Source organism: Typopeltis vanoorti, chromosome 8 (assembly GCF_054136105.1).
Source record: "Typopeltis vanoorti isolate ZY-2024b chromosome 8, IOZ_Tvanoo_1.0, whole genome shotgun sequence".
NCBI classification, from domain to species: domain Eukaryota; kingdom Metazoa; phylum Arthropoda; class Arachnida; order Uropygi; family Thelyphonidae; genus Typopeltis; species Typopeltis vanoorti.
The window spans coordinates 70,686,470-70,705,717 of NC_143556.1; the positions used below are offsets into that span (position 1 = coordinate 70,686,470).

The window sequence follows — 19,248 nt, forward strand, 5'->3', positions numbered from 1 at the left end:
TCATTGTCACTTAGTTGTTCTTAATGCAAATTCAGTCATTCTGGAATGTTAGCTATATCCATGCCTTTAAAACCAAGGTCATTATCAATATTAGTTATATCTTCAATAAATTTTTGAACTACATTCTTGAAGCCAGTAAAATCATTTGTGCAATAGAGTAAAAGATGCTTCCAAACTACTCTCACGTTGCCGTGTCACTTCTTCCCATGCTGCATGAATGTTTCAATGATCACTCATGTTATATTTTTTCAAAAATTCACAGAACTTCCACTGTCCCTTGTTGCAGTTTCAAGTACTTATGCAAATGTTCTACAGAGATAGTAAGCCTTGAAAGTGCAATTGTCCCTTGGTTGCAATAACAAAGTCGTATTCACGTGTAGAAAAACAACTTTTACATTAAGTCACATATGCACATACAGTAATCAACCATTTATCTGACCCTCATTGGTGATAATTATCAGAACACTCCATTCTGATAAAACTGAAGTACAATTACATAATGCTCTACCAGAAATTGATTAATCGAAGTGGTCATTGTTTTGAAGGGCAGATAAATGTTACATTACTGCATGTGTTTTTTACAATCCCTGATGTATTCATATGCAAACACACACAAATGTACCAACATGTTCAAGAATACAAATTCAGATAATCATTATGTATAAATTTTTAATTAGCCTATCTTCCTGTCACAAGAACTATTTTATCAACCAATAAACCAAAGAGAATTGGACAGTTTATTGATTGCCTGAATCAAATATTTTGAATAGAAAAGAATCACTCATCAGTGATAAATTATCAGAAAAATTCAAAGCCAGATAAAACAATGCAATTGGCTAAAGATTCGTGGCAAGAGGCAAGAAGAATAATATCTGGACTAATTAAATTTAAAGAACAAGATTTTACCAGGGAACCAAGGCGAACAGCAAAAGGTCAGCTACTGGAACAAATCTGAAAACACACCCCAACTCAACATCACCAGAGTTAAAGATCAGTACTATCAACATAAGAAGCCTGAATGGCAAAGAAATAGAGCTAGCTGAGAAATTAGATAAGTACCAGATCGACATAATAGGGGTGACTGAAACAAAAAAGACAAAAACTGGTGAGATCTTTCTGGGCAATAAATACAAAATGTTATATTCAGGCAATGACAATCAAGGAAAAGAAGGAGTAGCCATAGTATTCAACACAAAATATGAGGCTAATCTTCTTGAATGGCAGGCAATCTCAAGTAGAGTAATGTGGACAAATATGAGAATGGGGTACTGGACAATGAGACTTATTTGTGCCTATGGTCCCACAGAAGGTTCTACTAAGGTAGAAGTGGAGGAATTTTTTGAGGCTTTAGAAAAAGCAACTGACACAATGAAAAAGGAAAAGTTGGTCCTTGTTGGAGATCTAAATAGCAGAGTAGGAAATGATTGTCAGACAAACAAAAATATTTTGGGAAAATTTGGAAAAAAGGGCAAAGCTAATAATAATGGCAAATATTTGTTGGATTTTTGCTCAGGACATGCACTGGTTATTACTAACACCATGTTCCAACATAAAAATGAGCACAAATTCACATGGAGAGAAGAGGCAAGGAATAAGAAAAGTCTCATTGACTATGTTATTGTTGATAGGATGTTTTCTCCCTGGTGCAAGACACCAGGGTGTACAGAGGATTTGAAATTGGAAGTAATAACTATTTATTCTTGAGCAGGATAAAATTGAATTTCATATTGAAAAGAATAACATGTAAGAAAGTTTTAAAGCGAATAAAAGTTGAGCAGCTCTCAGATGTGAACTGTAGACTAAAATACACAACGTTTATTGAAAAAAAAAATGAAAGAGTCTGAGAAGTGTCAAACCTTGAAGAAAGCCCTGATTGATTCAGCTAGAGAGGCATGTAGTGAAGTTGTCTGCAAGGACAGAAAAATTAGAACTCCATGGTGGACACAGGAAGTTAAAGAGGCAGTGAAGGAAAAGAAGAAAGCATATCAAAAGTTCCTGGCAAATAAGTCAGCTTGTGCTCTTAGAGAATACAGAGACAAATGCAAGGATGCTAAACACTGTGTAAAACTAGCTAAACAAAAGTCATGGGAGGACTTTGGCAAGAATATAGAAAATAAATATCAAGAAAGTAGCAAAATATTCTGGAGGTTGTTGAAGAAGCTTAGGAATGGAGGAAAGATTGCTGTAAAAGGAGTTAGAGATGATAAAGGTGACATGAAAACGGGAGAAAAAGATATCCTTGAAGTATGGAGTAATTACTTTGAAAAACTGCTAAATGAAAGAAGCAGTGATGACAGCACAGTAGTAAAAAACACTGACCAGGCATGCAGTCAGGAATACATATCTATACTTGAAGTAGAAAAAAGCATCAGAAGCTTGAAATGTGAAAAGGCAGCAGGAGTAGATGATATTCGACCAGAAATGCTGATGTATGGTGGTATAAAAGTCTTACAGTGGCTGCACTGCATAGTTCAGAAAGCCTGGACAGAGGGACGAATTCCCGAAGATTGGAGTAGTGCTCTCTCATAGTACCCATATATAAAAAGGGAAATAAAAGTGAATGTGAGAATTACAGAGGTATTTCCCTACTGAGTGTTCCTGGCAAGATTTATGCAAGTATACTTGAGAAACGGTTGAGAAGAATTGTGGAAGAAAAGCTCGGTGAAGAACAAGCTGGATATTGGCCAAATAGAGGCTATCAGGATCAGATTTTCACTTTACGACAGACAGATGAGAAATCATAGGAATATAACAAAGATCTGTATTTAAGTTTTGTAGATCTGGGAAAGGCATATGACAAGGTGCCAAGAGAGAAGCTATTCCGAACGCTACAGTTATATGGTGTTAATGGGGCATTATATCACTACTTAGTCTTTATTTGAGTTGCAAGTCAGCAGTTAGAATTCAAGGAAGTACAGGAAGATGGTTTAATGTTAAATCTGGTGTCAGACAAGGATGTACATTATCCCCTGTTATTCATTATCTATATGGATCACATTATGAAGGAAAGTGGTATTAAACCTGATATCAAAATTGGAGGTGTTAATCTCAGCTCTTTGCTTTATGCAGATGATGTTATACTTCTAAATAAATCTGCTACAAGTCTGCAAGATTCCCTGACTAAATTGAATAACTGTTGTAATAGATATGGTATGAAGGTCAGTAATAAAAAGACAAAGACAATGAAAATAGGCAGAATCATTGAAAATGTCAACTGTGTTGTGAATGGAGAACCTGTGGAACAAGTGAAACATTTCAGCTACTTAGGCACGATTTCTAGTGAAGATGGTAAATTAAATATGGAAATAGACAAGAGAATTAACAAAGCTGGTATGGTGGGAAGTCAATTGAATAAATTCATATGGAATAAGAGAGAAATTAGTCGGAACACTAAATTAGCTGTATACAAGACAGTGTTCAAACCAGTTTTAACTTATGGATCTGAGAGCTTGGTCAGAAGTAAAACACTTCACCAAAGACTAGAGACCGCAGATATGAGAGTCCTGAGAAAGATTAGAGGCATGAACAGATGGCATCAATGGCAATATCATATTAAAAACGAGGATAATAGGAAAGAACTTGACATTGTCAGCATCCAGGAATGCTTTAGTAGAGCTAATCTCAGGTGGTATGGTCACTTAAATAGAATGGGAGAGGAAAGATTAGCAAAACAAGTGTTCTCTGCCAGGTTGGCAGCAAAACGACCCAGAGGAAGACCAAGATATAGGTGGATTGATACGGTACAAAGTGCCTTAGACAATAGAAATATGAGATCTGATAATGTTGTAGTCTTGACAAGTAACAGACTGAATTGGAGGAAAATTATAGATAGGAAGTTAGCAATGATGTAATTTTTTCATGTAGTACTATCATATCCTGTACACCCCCTGAGGGTACATGGCAGGAATTTGATGATGATGATGATGATGATTAAAGATGGTGTATTCAAAAAAAGTAATTTCTACATCTGATTGCCAGTTGATATATATATATATGTTCCTTTTGTTCATGGAGTCCAGATTCATCACAGGTTTCCCATAATGAGTCTGGACTCCATGGAGATACCCATATAATAATAATAAAAGCTATCAAATACCCTAAGGCCATTTCAAACTGAAGTGGCTTATACCCATAAATACAATGAGGAATCTGAAATACTACGTATACCCACCTGGTATAATAAAAATCAAGAAGTCATTTTACATCATATATGATTCTCTGTTACAAAACACAAAGAATATGATGGGCATTATGCTTTTAACCATGACAATACCACATACATATAACCTGTACGAAATGAACATGTCAAATTAATTATCTAATCCTATGCCACTGTTTGAATGTTGTAATTGCCTCTGATTTTTTACCATCTATATCTGTATATACTTGAAGATATGAATTAAAAAAGTATTCCAAGTTTGTTAAGTATTAATAAACAATTTTTTCATTTTATTATTTTCATGTTTTATAATACTGATAATCCTTAAACATTTAGGATAACGTATGGCTGGTATGGAAGGAAGCTAGCTGAATAAATTCATATTGAGTATGAAAGCAATCAACCAAAGCATCAACACCAGTAGCATACAAGACAGTGTTTGAGCCAATTTTAATTTATGTATTAGAAATAAAACAGAACATCTGATCAAAACACTGGGGATGGCAGATATAAACGTTCTGAGAAATTATAGGAATGAACAGATGATAGAACCATATTAACAACAAATATATTAGAAAAAAAAAAATCTTGATAGTATTAATATTTAAGAATAAGCAGAGCTAATCTACGATGTTGTGATCACTTAAATAGAAAGATTTGGAAAAATAGTAAATTTTGAGGTGATTAATGGTCAAAGTTATATAACTGAGAGGAGACCTTCACATAGCCTTCAAAGGAATGCAGAGAACCGACCAGGGCTTCTGACCTAATGTCCAATCCTCACCTTCTTGTGGTGTACCGTGTTAGTTATCTACCTGGATACTGAATGGAGGAGGATGGGCTCGCAATTTGGGATTTAGCCAACCAAATCGTATTCTTATTGGCTTAAACCAAAATTTCGAATGATGATACAACATGACAGAATTTCATGCTTGCTGGGGCGTCGCCTGGTTAAACAAAGCCCCCATTGTTTTCACCAGGGAAAACAGCAAAAAGTCAGCTACTGGAACAAATCCTAAAATTTACCCCAAATCAACATTACCAGAGTTCAAGATAGGTACAATCAACATAAGAAGCCTGAATGGCAAAGAAATGGACTAACTGAGGAATTGGATAAGTACCAGATTGACATATTACAGGTGACAAGCAAAAAAGACAAAAACTGGTAAGTTCTTTCTGGGCAATAAATACAAAATGTTATATTATTATTATTCCTGACACCTCCAAGGAGTCCAAAGACTCATCGTGGGAGGACACCTATTCAGGCAATGACAATCATGGAAAAGAAGAAGTAGCCACAGTATTCAACACTAAATACGAGGCTAATCTTCTTGAATGGCACACAGTCTCAAGTAGAGTGATGTGGACAAATATGAGGATGGGGAACTGGACAATGAGACGTATTTGTGCCTATGGTCCCACAGAAGGTTCTACTAAGGCAGAAGTGGAGGAATTTTTGGAGGCTTTAGAGAAAGCAACTGACACAATGAAAAAGGAAATGTTGGTCCTTGTTGAGGATCTAAATAGCAGAGTAGGAAATGATTGTCAGACATACAAAAATATTTTGGGAAAATTTGGAAAAAAGGCAAAGCTAATAATAACAGCAAATACCTGTTGGATTTCTGCTCAGGACATGGACTGGTTATTACTAACACAATGTTCCAACATAAAAATGTGCACAAATTCACATGGAGAGAAGAGGCAAGGAATAAGAAAAGTCTCATTGACTATGTTATTGTTGATAGTGACGTTTTCCCACCGGTGCAGGACACCAGAGTGTACAGAGGATTTGAAATTGGAAGTGATCACCATTTAGTCTTAAGCAGGATGTTGGATTCTGATTATGTAGATATTAGAGTAATTATTATTTGCTTCAGAATCCAACATGATCTTCCATCACAAAGGCTAGACTTGTAAATATTATTTAATATATATAACTTATTTTAAAACTTAATATTCATATAACTACCTTAATTTTGTCAAATATTTAATTTTTTAATCAAAGGAATGTGTTAATGATAATAGATTCTGTATTAAATATTATTAAGCTATTTTATTTATTGTTATGTCAATATTGTAAGAACTTATATTTGTAATTTAACCGCATTTATTGAAAAGCAAATATTCTAATTATTCCTGTTTTGTGAAAGCTTAATGTTATGTAATAACTCAATGTAGTTGTATAGCCTAATGTAACATTCGCGAGAATGTTTACGTTTATCGGTTGTCATAGAGACGCGCGAAATAAACGAGCGCGAGTGGAAGGGAGCGTGGGCTAAATAAGAAGAGAAAATATATACGTAGTAGGGGAGTCGGAACGGAATTTTGGAAGTAGAAAGTAGCAAGGAGATAAACTAGAGAAGTAGAAGTAAATAAAAGGTTCTTAAGGGTAGGAGTTGAGTGGATATTTTTTTTTATAAGTGAGCAAGGACGAAACGAGCTTTATAGTTAGCTGAAAGTATAATCAGCAGTAATAATGAAAAGGAAATTAATACTACAATCGGATAAAATAAAAAGCTGGATGTTTAAGGAAGAATTCTGAATGAACCTGGCTATTCTAGAATTGTGGCTTATTTCCGATTTGCCCTAAAAAGAACCTCACGGTGTTTAATTAGTTTATGAGTGGTAACGACGATAGTTGAAGTACCCTGTAATTGAAGTCAAGAATTCTGAAGTGCATTTGATAGTGCTTTAAGTATAACCGTGGATAAGTCTTGTAGATGTGTTTTTATTAAGTAAGATAAATAAGTTCCAAAGGTTTGCTCACAACATAATTGATGTATTAGGAACTATTTCCGGTAAGGTTTATCATAGTGTATTATTTCTATGCTTGAAGAATTGTGTGTTAATTACGCTATGCTTAACGCTACTTTAACTGTGGAATCTCTTTGTGAATGAAAGTTGGAGATAAGAATTGTTTGAAAGATATTTTCAGCTATTAGTGCTTGTAATATTTTGAACTTATAGCATGACTGAGAATTGTGTGAAAACTGACTAGATTGGATGTTCCTTTATATTAATTTAAGTGTAGAAACTTTGTAACCCAGAAGCTGAGAAAGTACATGTGAAGACTTGGAAGATTGTGCTATTGAGATTATCTAAACTTAATGTTTGACTTGTTTCTAGTATATAGAAATTAGAAGTAAAATTTATGTATGTGTTATATGACCTATATTAAATGTTTCATTGGTTAATCTAACTATTGTATTTGCCTGAATTTCTTTTTACTGCACCGTTCACAAAAATTCGAATCTAGCGGGAATCCCAGAAAGAGAATATATACTTTGGCCTGAATGAATGAAAAGACTGCTAACTAACTTTAAATTGATCCTACTATTTCATATAGACTTATCTAAGGATAGAGTGGTGCAGTATAATAGAAATTTCTCTACCCTTGGATTAGTGATCAATTTACAATTGGTTGTGTTTTATTTTATGAAAGTGACTTGTAACAAGATGGCGGATTAGAACACAACATGAGAAAACAACGTCACGACAAGGATAAAATTGAATTTCATATTGAAAAGAATAACATGTAAGAAAGTTTTAAAGCGAATAAAAGTTGCGCAGCTCTCAGATGTGAACTATAGACTAAAATACACAAATATTATTCATGAAAAAATGAAAGAGTTTCAGAGCAGGAACCAAACCTTGGAGATTCAGTGGCAAGCCCTGAAGAAAACACTGATTGATTCAGCCAGAGAGGCATGTGGTGAGGTTGTGTGCAAGGATAGAAAAATCAGAACTCCATGGTGGACACAAGAAGTTAAAGAGGTAGTGAAGAAAAAGAAGAAAGCATATCAATAGTTCCTGGCAAATAAGTCAGCTTGTGCTCTTAGAGAATACAGAGACAAATGTAAGAAAGCTAAACACTGTGTAAAACTGGCTAACAAAACAAAACAACAAAACAAAAGTCATGGGGGGAGTTTAGCAAGAACATAGAAAATAAATATCAAGAAGGTGGCAAGATATTCTGAAGGTTGTTGAAGAACGCTCAGAAATGGAGGAAAGAGTGCTGTAAATGGAATTAGAGATGATAAAGGTGATGACATGAAAACAGGAGAAAATGATATCCTTGAAGTGTGGAGTAATTACTTTGAAAAACTGCTAAATGAAACAAGCAGTGATGACAGCACAGTGGTAAAAACATAGTGACCAGGTATGCAGTCAGGAATACATATCCATACTATAATACTATATATAATAACTCATTTTAATAAATAAAAATAACACAACATTGGCATACATATATTTGCATTTTAAAAAAGTGCAAAAATAAATCAGTTCAAATTTAAATTTAGAAAAAATTAATAACTAAAAGTTTTTTTTTTTTGGCTTTAGATTTAGCAAATATATCTAAAATGTCATCATAATTAATCGAGTCCATTACATCTAATTCAATGCATAATAACAGGTCACTTGTTTTATTTTGGTGAAAGTTGCTTCTTAAATAAATTTTTATTTGTTTCAACACTGAAAATGAGTGTTCAGCACTTGTATTTGAAATAGGCATTGTCAAAAATATTTTTAAAATTGTTTCTATATTCAGAAAAGTAGACGTTAACCCATCGTTTATAAATTTATACATATTTTTAATTGAAGTACTTTCTTCCTTTATCATTATTAAAAATTGCTTAACTTCATCAATAAATTTTTCTGAGTCAATATCAGTCCCATAAGTTTGTAAAATTTTCTTAATACTAGTCTTGTACTTGTCTTGATCTATATCTTTCTCCAAAAAAAAAAAAGTGTCAAACGTATCTGTCTAAATAGCTTTTTGCTTTCATTAATTTTCAAAATTAGCTTATCGCAAATGACATTAAAAGTATTAACAATGAGATTTTCTTTCCCCATGTAATAATTATGATCAATTTAAACAAATACTTTGAAATCTTTGAAAAAGTGCTTAAATGAGGCCGTATCTGAATGTATCCCTAGTGTTTGAAGAATAAATAGGATAGAAGATGATGTGAAAGTGAGAGGAGTTTTGACATATATAAAGTTCAGGCTAAAAAATTAACGAGTATTGTGTGGTAAGCTCAATCAGAGTATAGTATGAAAAGAAATTGGCCATGCAAGCTAAAGGCAATCCAAAAGAATTTTATCATTATGCCACAAGTAAAATAAAGAATGAATGTGGAAAGAATAACCTTATTGAATGCTGATAGTATTCGAGTTTTGGAAGCTAATAAGATTGTTCGGTTAATGAGTGCGCACTTTGCTAAGATATAGTAGTGAGTGCATCTAGTGCAGTGTTTCTCAATGCAAGACGTATGCCCCACAGGGGGGCAATTTGAATATTTTGGAGGCAATTAGAAAATGATGTTGCATTCGTCACCTCATCACTGATATACTCAAAACACTCATCATTGTCGGCGAGGGGAGACATCAAAATCTTTGAGGCGTTGAGGTGGGCATGGTCCAAAAAACGTTGAGAAATACTGATCTAGTATGAATGAATTTAAGGAAAGATATGATAGCTGGTTTGGGTGATTTATAGCCTCTCTCAATGAGTCCTTGATTCCCTGGAGGTCTCAGATAATAATATAATCTCATCATTAGATTGTGAAACTTCATTGCACTTTTTTTTTTTTCACTCTTTTCTTCCTATCTTTAAATTTTGTCTCATCTGTTAATAAATTTGCTTCTTCATTTAAAGCAGCAAAACTATTTCTTATTTCTAATATAAAACCAACTAAAGACTGTAACAAATTATTAGCTAACAACAAATCCATATCAGGATCTTGTAGAGATTTACTACTAGCATTTATTTGTTGTAAAATTTTGTCCCACACAACTGTTAAAATTGCCGTTTCTGAATTGTCAAAATCTTCAGCCAATGATGAGCTCTATAATTTAGAAATAGGTTTTTCATGAGGAGAAATGGATAGTTCAAGTAATGCCTCTTTAATTTGTTTATATCCACGTTTCGAAGCCAACTTGCAGACCACCTCGTTTCACTTAGTCTTTTAACTTCATCATGTGATGACCTATGTGCAATAATCCAGATGTGACCTTATTAAGCTTATAAAGTGGAGCAATAACTTTCCAATTTCTGCTTGTCAGTGTGTGTGTGTTCTTCAACAACAACAATGTAATTTGATGTGCTGTTTTGTTCCCCCCCCTTGCAATATGCTCTGAACTTCAATTCTTTTTGCACAATTACCCTCAAGTCCCTTGCCTCTTGGACTTCTTGCAGTTCAATTTTATCAATATATTACACATCTCATCCTCCCATTATTTATTAATTCTTCTCATTAAGTTGAAAAAGTCTCAAAAATTCAAGTATACTAACATAACATTCTAGTTAACTTGGGATGCACTATCATTATGAATGTACTAGCAAAGTAAAAAACTGTTTCTCATATTTTTTTTGTTCACACCTGATAGAGTAGAACTTCAAGTAATCCTTTCTTTCTTCTCATTTTAAATAGCAAGGCATAATATCAACAATGTGGGTTAGCTATGGTTCTCCATTGTGCTAACAATAAACTTGTACATGAAGAAATAAAGCAGTCTTATCAGAAGTTGTTTTAGAGCACCATAAGGTCTCATTATATGAATACAGTCAGACCTCGACTTACAACACATGTAACTTATGATCATTCATACTCACGATGGCCATTCCATAATACATTTACCAAATACCACCACACTCCTCCAACCCATGGACTGGCATGTTATCGCTACTTTCAAAGCATATTATTTAAGAATATGTTTGCTCAAGTACTACTGATGGCAAGAAAGCACTCTGAGACTTTGAGGGGATATGACATCTTGAATTGTACAAAGACTGTAGATACAACATGGAGCAAGGTGGCAGCAGAGTATGAATAGTGTTTGAAATAAGCTGCTGAAAATATATGGTCAGGCATTCACAGAATTAGACAAAGCCTTATAAGAGATTGGTGACAAGATAGCAGTTGATGGAAGCTGTGGAAGAAGAGAGCTAGAAGTACAGAAAGTTGCAGAAGCTAAGACCCCCAAAAAGTTTACAACAAAAAAAAATTGGCAGGCACCTGTCTCTGTTAATAAATAGTTAAAACAGAACCAAAATAACATCCATCTGTTATTTACGATAAATGGATGGCAACAGATGAGTTGAAAAACCAAGATCAGACTGTGATGTGTGCTTATTGAACACGCATGTAAATTCGAAAATATTTGGCATTTGGACTACTACTTTCAGTTTTTGGTTCAACATTTCTGCAAGCAAATTTTTTTTTTAACATGAACTATGTTAAAAAAAAAATTGCAAAATTGCAAAACCATCCGAACAATGCAAGTCTCTTAGCATATGTAAAGATGAAAATTACAGAATACTTGCTGGGTGTTGAAAGACTCACTCAAGAAGTTCTGCAGCAAAATTCAAAGTAATTCCTACCTAATTGGATGTCTGTTATACTTTTTCAGTATTAATAAATATTTCAGAATAAAATAAAATAATTTTTTTTTTTCCATAAAACTTTCCCACTGTATTCCACTTCTTAAAAAACTCCCATCTCCCCCACCAGCTTGAGATGAGGCAGCTCTTCAAATTTTGATAATATCCATCTATTAAAAATTAAAAAATGCTGTTGACCTTGACCTCTGGCTTACATTTTATCCCACAGTATGATGTGGGATAAAACTGACAATATCAGATTTTATCCCACATCATACTGCTCATTGTCTCTGCAAAAAACTAACAAATGGACCAGTTCTCAAGTTTATCTTAAAAATAACCTTCTGTCACAGAGTCTAGAAATGTTGTTCACATAGGAGCCTGAACAGGAATCAGTCACATTCTGTATGACATTTAGAATGTCACTCATTCTGGCTTACAACATATCAGGTTCTTTACCACATCGACCAACACCTCAAAGTTTATGCAAGGCTATGAATTGTTAATGTACATCGCTTGTATAAGATGCCCTCAGCTCCAAATAATTATGTGTAAAAACAAATTTTGTTGAGTCTCAGTACATTTTACATCTTTTAATACAATAACTTTCCAGTTATTGTACATATTCATCATGTTATGTTATGTTAGAAAAATGACAGTGAAACTTGTCAGGCATTCTAGTTTAAAACAAAATTCAAATGAGCATACTTTATCTTGTTATCATATAAAAATGTTGTATGACTAAAAGAAGCAGTACTCAGGTACTACTGATGCATGTTTATTGGACGTATATAAATTTGAAAATATTTGGAATTTGGACCTTCTTTCAGTTTTTGGTTCAACATATTTCTGCAAGCAAATATTTTTGAACATGAACTATGTTAAAAAATAAATCATGAGAAGAAAAAAAATAAAATTACTTTCTATAGGTTTCACAATAGCAGTTAAAATTCTTACCACAGCACGTGATGCTAAGCCTGCACTTCCAGGTGGTAACTGATAGCAACATCGATTTCCAAATGAAGGCGCTGACTTGGCAGCATCTCTAAATTTGCAAAATCGAAAATAAGGAATTATTTAAGTGACAAAATATAGTCTTAAGATAAGTTTCTAGTTTAATGTTAAAAACAGTGATGTTAAAATATTAAAAGCAGTGATGACAGCACAGTGGTAAAAAACACTGACCAGCATGCAGTCAGGAATACATATCCATACTTGAAATAGAAGAAGCCATCAAAGGCTTCAAATGTGGAAAGGCAGCAGGAGTAGATGATATTCAATCAGAAATGCTGAAGTATGGTGGGTACAAAAGTCTTACAGTGGCTGCACTGCATAGTTCAAAAGGCCTGGACAGAAGGACGAATTCCCGATGATTGGAGTAGAGCTCTCATAGTACCCATATATAAAAAGGGAAATAAAACTGAATATGAGAATTATAGAGGTATTTCCCTACTGAGTGTTCCTGGTAAGATTTTTGCAAGTATGCTTCAGTAATGTTTGAGAAGGACTGTGGAAGAAAAGCTTGGTGAAGAAGCTTTTCTTCCACAAGGAGCTGTCAGGATCAGATCTTCGCTTTACGACAGATAGCTGAAAAATCATGGGAATATAACAAAGATCTGTATTTAAGTTTTGTCGACCTGGAAAAGTCATATGACAAGGTGCCAAGAGAGAAGCTATTCAATATGTTAGATATATGGTGTCATGGGGCATTATATCAAGCAATACTTGGTCTTTATTTGAGTTGCAAGTCAGCAGTTAGAATTCAAGGAAGTACAGAAGGTAGTTTAATGTTAAATCTGGTGTGAGACAGGGATGTACATTATCCCCTCTGTTATTCATTATCTATATGGACCACATTATGAAGGAAAGTGGTATTAAACCTGATATCAAAATTGGAGATGTTAATGTCAGCTCTTTGCTTTATGCAGACAATGTTATACTTCTAAATAAATCTGCTACAAGTCTGCAAGATTCCCTGACTAAATTGAATAACTGTTGTAATAGATATGGTATGAAGATCACAATAAAAAGACATAGACAATGAAAATAGGCAGAATCATTGAAAATGTCAACTGTTGTGAATGGAGAACCTGTGGAACAAGTAAAACATTTCAGCTACTTAGGCACAATTTCTAGTATTTCTAGTGAAGATGGTAAATTAAATATGGAAATAGACAACAGAATCGACAAAGCTGGTATGGTAGGAATTCAACTGAATAAATTTATATGGAATAAGAGAGAAATTAGTCGGAACACTAAATTAGCTGTATACAAGACAGTGTTCAAACCAGTTTTAACTTATGGATCTGAGAGCTGGGTCAGAAGTAAAACACTTGACCAAAGACTAGAGACCACAGATATGAGAGTCCCGAGAAAGATTAGAGGCACGAACAGATGGCATCAATGGCAATATCATATTAAAAACGAGGATATTAGGAAAGAATTTGACATTGTCAGCATCCAGGAATGCATTAGCAGAGCTAATCTCAGGTGGTATGGTCACTTAAACAGAATGGGTGAAGAAAGATTAGCAAAACAAGTGTTCTCTGCCAGGTTGGCAGGAAAACAACCCAGAGGAAGACCAAGATATAGGTGGATTGATACGGTACAAAGTGCCTTAGACGATAGAAATATAAGATCTAATAATGTTGGAGTCTTGACAAGTAACAGACTAATTTGGAGGAAAATTGTAAGGAGGTAAATTTTTCATGTAATACTATCATATCCTGTACACCCCTTGAGGGTACATGCAGGAATTTGATGACGACGTTAAAAACAGCATCAACATAACAATTTAGCTCACACGTATTTGCAAACCATTTACGATTTATGATATATTCACTAACACAAAGATATCTATATTAACCTCTCTACCAGCTGTGGTGGATAAAATAGTGAGAGCAAATTGCAATTCTTATCCATGTTATTCAATAGGTGTTACAGAATCATATCCAGATTTTGGTGGATGTCTATAAATGTCATGGCTGGTTGGGGTGTTGATTAAATATAATACTGTTATTACTGATTGATGTGATTGACAGTTTACTGCAAAACATGTGAATACTTCATATTTATTTTCAAAGAATAGGAACATAAATATATGTATATTCTTGTGAGGCCAGCATATTCTGTTAATTGCACATGTTCTTATGGCTGGTACCTGTTCTGTATGATAAAAAAGCCAAGTTTCTGGAAAGGGGGAGAAACTTAGCTTCTTCTATATGAGACTGGCTAACTCACCTTCACTTAAAATCCCTTACAATGAGATATGAACCCAGATCTTTTAACAAAGATAAATATTGTTGTTCATTCTCACAACTGTGAGGTACCAGCACCCAATTATTATATATGTATATAAGACTAAGGTGTATTAGAATCATCACAAGAATTTTGAAACACTGTTTCAAAACTGCATCACTGCTACTGACTAAACTTGGTAATTCCAAAAAACTATTTGAAATTACCAATCACATGCATGCTGCTAAACAATTTTAAGAAAAAATTTTCATTTCAAAGAAAAAAAAATTACAATATTCTTAATGTATGAATCTATCTTTTCCTTAAAAATTAACTCAAACTGAATTGAGTTAATTATATTTTGTTAAATATATCACTATCCAGCTTGGTTGAATGAACATCACTGCTCTCCAACATACAAGTTGTAGCTTGGGAGGAAAAAAAAAAAGTATGATGTTTGGTTGCTAGAACAGAATTAATGTAACACATTAACACCCTGTTAATAAAGAAATACTTTTTTTTTTCATTTTAATATTACTTAGGAATGAATTTTTTATCATTCAAATCTTGTATTAGGTTGCTGTGTGTGTTACACGCAGTCTAAATCTATATCTTTCAAGTCCTCTTCAGCTTGGCTCATGGTCTGTTGTTCCAGATTGCTGGTTCAAAATAGGATGATGGCTAGGCAGTGAGATTTATAAGACACACCGTGGCTCAATTCTCAATGCCCTTGGGTAAATAAGTCTTAATCCCATCTAAAACACCAGGAACACTCATCTATCATAAAAAACAGATAAATTTTTACTTAAACAAAACATACAAACCTGCCAGACAACATATGCTCAGACAGATAAAACAGATTATCTCCATAGGATTAACTGTTCTAGTGTGACATTTAGAACATATGAAACAAAGTTAAATGACTGTGACAAGTGATTGAGCCTAAAATATTAAGATATTAAGCAGAAGGAAAGAATCACCCTACTTCCCTTTTCTGAATAAATTATTTTAATTTAAATCAGAAAAATTAAATTAAACTTATAATTACAAATAACACACTTAAGAAAGACATTAAGTTTAATATAGAAAATTTTCTGAAACCTTATTTCATATCACTCCTAATTTAAAACAATATTGGACATTAGCAAGGCTTATCTGGTGATGGAACTGCTCTTCTTTCCAATTAAAAGCTAATTCTAATATAAAATTTAATTTTTTTTATAGATACAGTCATAGCCAGTTTTGTGTTGTTTATAATCTGACAGATTCCCATAAAATAGCCAGCACACCATCATGTGGTTGGCCATTTCATAAATAAAATAGATTTACTAGTTTATTTTTTGTTCTTCAATTTTTAGTTTTCATAATTTTAACTCTTAATCTTTCAAAATCTATAGTCTATTTGATTCATCATCTTTACTGGTTTTATTTGCATTTCATTTTGGTTGATTATACATATTTACATTCACAAAAATTGAGCCTCATTCCCATCACCTTTCTTTTATCATACATTTCAGTTTGACAAGGTATTCAGAGCCAAACTTGATTGCCTCTGAATACCTTGTCATCCTTATCTTCTAAAAATACGCAATTAGTATTTCACAACTTGCACACGTAACAAAAAGTATACAGAATTTATTCAAAAACTAATATATTTTCATCCAATGTTACATGGACATTATCAGGGAGACTGTTAGAACATTCAAAAAATGAATCGAAATAATGAGTCATAAATCATGCATATATTAGATCATGTCTCAGTCACCACTGAAGAGCATCGAGAATTGTAGCTTTAATATACTGCATTTTTGGAATCTAACAAATCTGGCTTTGCTTCTCTAGTGATACTAGGCACATAGTTCTTTGGAACAGACAAAACTTCTTCCCTCCAGCAAGTTCAAATTTGCTTGTCTTTTCCTTAAAGCATGTGAAATGCTATGAAATCATCTAAACCTGAACTGATCAGACTGTATGCCAATATTGAAGTTTTGGGAAGTGATCCTATTAATTGTTCACAATTTTTTTTAATTAAAAATTATTTTAAATTATTATTTTCATTTTTTTAATCTATACAACTTACAATTGCTCCTCTGAACTCTAATAGTGTAATATCATATACTTCAGCTGCAATTGAGACATGAGCTATGCATAATATATGAATCATTTATGACTTTTTTTTTTATTCCTTTTTTGAATGTAGTTTATCTCCCTGATGATGTCCACATATGTTGGATGAAATATATTGGAGTTTCTTGAATAAATTCTATATAATTTTGTTACATGTGTAAGCCATGAAACTTACTTTAATATACTTTTTAATATATAGGTTAAAATTTTATGTCAAATCTAAATAGCCTTTAGCTGAAAATAGGGTAGTTCCATCATCAAATAAGCCTTGCTGTTATTGGAAAATGCCAAGTTTCATTTTGAGAGATTTTCTTTAATTTTGATTCATGACTATGAATCAAAAAGAAGTACATAAACAATACTGCACTTCATTATAAAAATTGAAATTGCATAGTATGTGATATTTATACACTTCAGAGTCCTGTACATAAACAATTATAATAATCAAGAGTATGAGGAAAGGGGGTAGACAATTCATGAAAGGATGTAAAAACATTTTCAGCTAACTTGCCAGGCTGAAGGATGTTAACCTGGGAACCTCAGATCTATCTAACCTTTCTCTATCCTGAGTGAGTGAGTGTGTGAAGGGGGGGGGGATTCTTTCTCATGTACTCCTAGAGGTGCTTATACCTATCACTGCAAATGTTTCTATTCAACTATGGATTACACATTTTCTTGTATTTTTCCTCATCATTATCTCTTATTTCATTCCCCTCCCCCACACACACTCAATTATTTCTTTGCTGAGTACCTCAGTAATCCCCACTATGGTAAGCAACTTTCAAACTGAGATGATCCTCATGGATAGGCTTATGTATTCATCACACATGTTGGATTGGATTTAAACGGTATCGATGCAAACACAGGTTGATAAGAAAATAACTATTTATTAACTTAAATGCTAATATTTTGCTGGTATTATATCCAGCATCTTCAGAGCACACAAAGTTTGTTACAAATGCAAGCCAACCACAATCTGGTGTAACAGTGGGGCTAGTATAAGTAATTGCAGTGTGCAACACAAAAATAAAGTCCTAATAGGCGCCATCTAAGTTAAAAAAAAAAGTGGTCAAAAGTTTTGAAAGAAATAAAAATAAATATTAATTTGGTCTTAGGATGACTGTCTCCCAAATCTTTGGTAGATTTATACAGCCATACTTGTTAAGGTTCAGAGTATGTTTTAAGGCTTCTGTTGATTGCAGGAACAACCTCTCTGACTTGAAAAAGCTTCTGTGTAATACATTGTTTTTTTCCAACTGATCCTGTGTGCCGGGGTATCCAAAGCATGGTCACACTGGACTGTGGTTGTCTCGCAATTGTAACAAACTTTGTTTGTGTGCTCTGAAGATGCTGGATATAATACATGTGAAATATTAGCTTTTCAGTTAATAAATAGTTGTTTTCTTATTAATCTGTGTTCGTATCAATACCGTTTAAATCCAATCCAACATGAAATGATCCTCATTGTTGGAAATTGAACCCAAGCATGAATTTATTACTGTTAATGATGAATTACTAATGAATTATGTGCATTTCCTTATATTCATTGAATATGAACGTGCCCTCTCTGAAAATATTATTATTATTATTATTTCGGGCTACTCCAGGGAGTCCTTAGCCTCATCGAGGGAGGCCCTAAACTCCATGTCCACACAACTATTTGACATTCTCACAGTATCTATCATACCTTGCCTTGAACTCGCTCACTGTCATAGCACCCACAACAGACTCTGGCAGCTTATTCCACTCATTTACCACTCTAATAGTAAAGAACCCAGCTCTAACACCCCTGCTAACCACACTCTTGCCCAGCTTCCATAGGTGTCCCCTAGTTCTCCCACCACCAGTCCTGATCTCAAAAATATCCTCTGAATTAATCCTATAGAATCCTTTTAGCAATTTGAATGTCTCAATCATATCTCCCCTTTTCCACCTATCAACTAGTTTCTGCAACCCACAAATCTTCAACCTGTTCTCATATGGTTCATTCCATAGACCTGCTATCATCTTAGTCACTCGCCTCTGGATCCTTTCCACCTCCTCCCCATCAAGAAGGAACCGAGGTGACCAAATCTGGGTACAGTAGTCGAGATGAGGTCTTATCAGGGCTCTGTACAGAGGTACAATAACTTGCTTGTCTCTGCTCGTCAAGGTATTTTTCAACAACCAAGTGAGTTGATGAGCTGTTTGAGCTACTTTTGCAGTGTGCCCCCTAAACTTCATCTCCCTATCCACCAACACTCCGAAGTCCCTGGCCTCATCAATCTCTTGGAGTAGAGTTCCACCAATGTGGTATACTGCTGCTAATCTTTTCACCCCAAAATGCATAACCTTACATTTT

General features: G+C 33.9%; 1 protein-coding gene across 1 annotated transcript in view; it reads right to left on the reverse strand.

The window, feature by feature from the left end:
- The window catches only part of Pbgs (Porphobilinogen synthase), a 79,504-nt gene that overhangs the window by 24,310 nt on the left and 35,946 nt on the right, over window positions 1-19,248 (reverse strand). Inside the window, exon 6 of the mRNA XM_090396747.1 lies at window positions 12,501-12,588. Within this exon, the coding sequence (XP_090252873.1) occupies window positions 12,501-12,588 (88 nt within the window). The remainder of the gene's footprint in view (window positions 1-12,500; window positions 12,589-19,248) is intronic.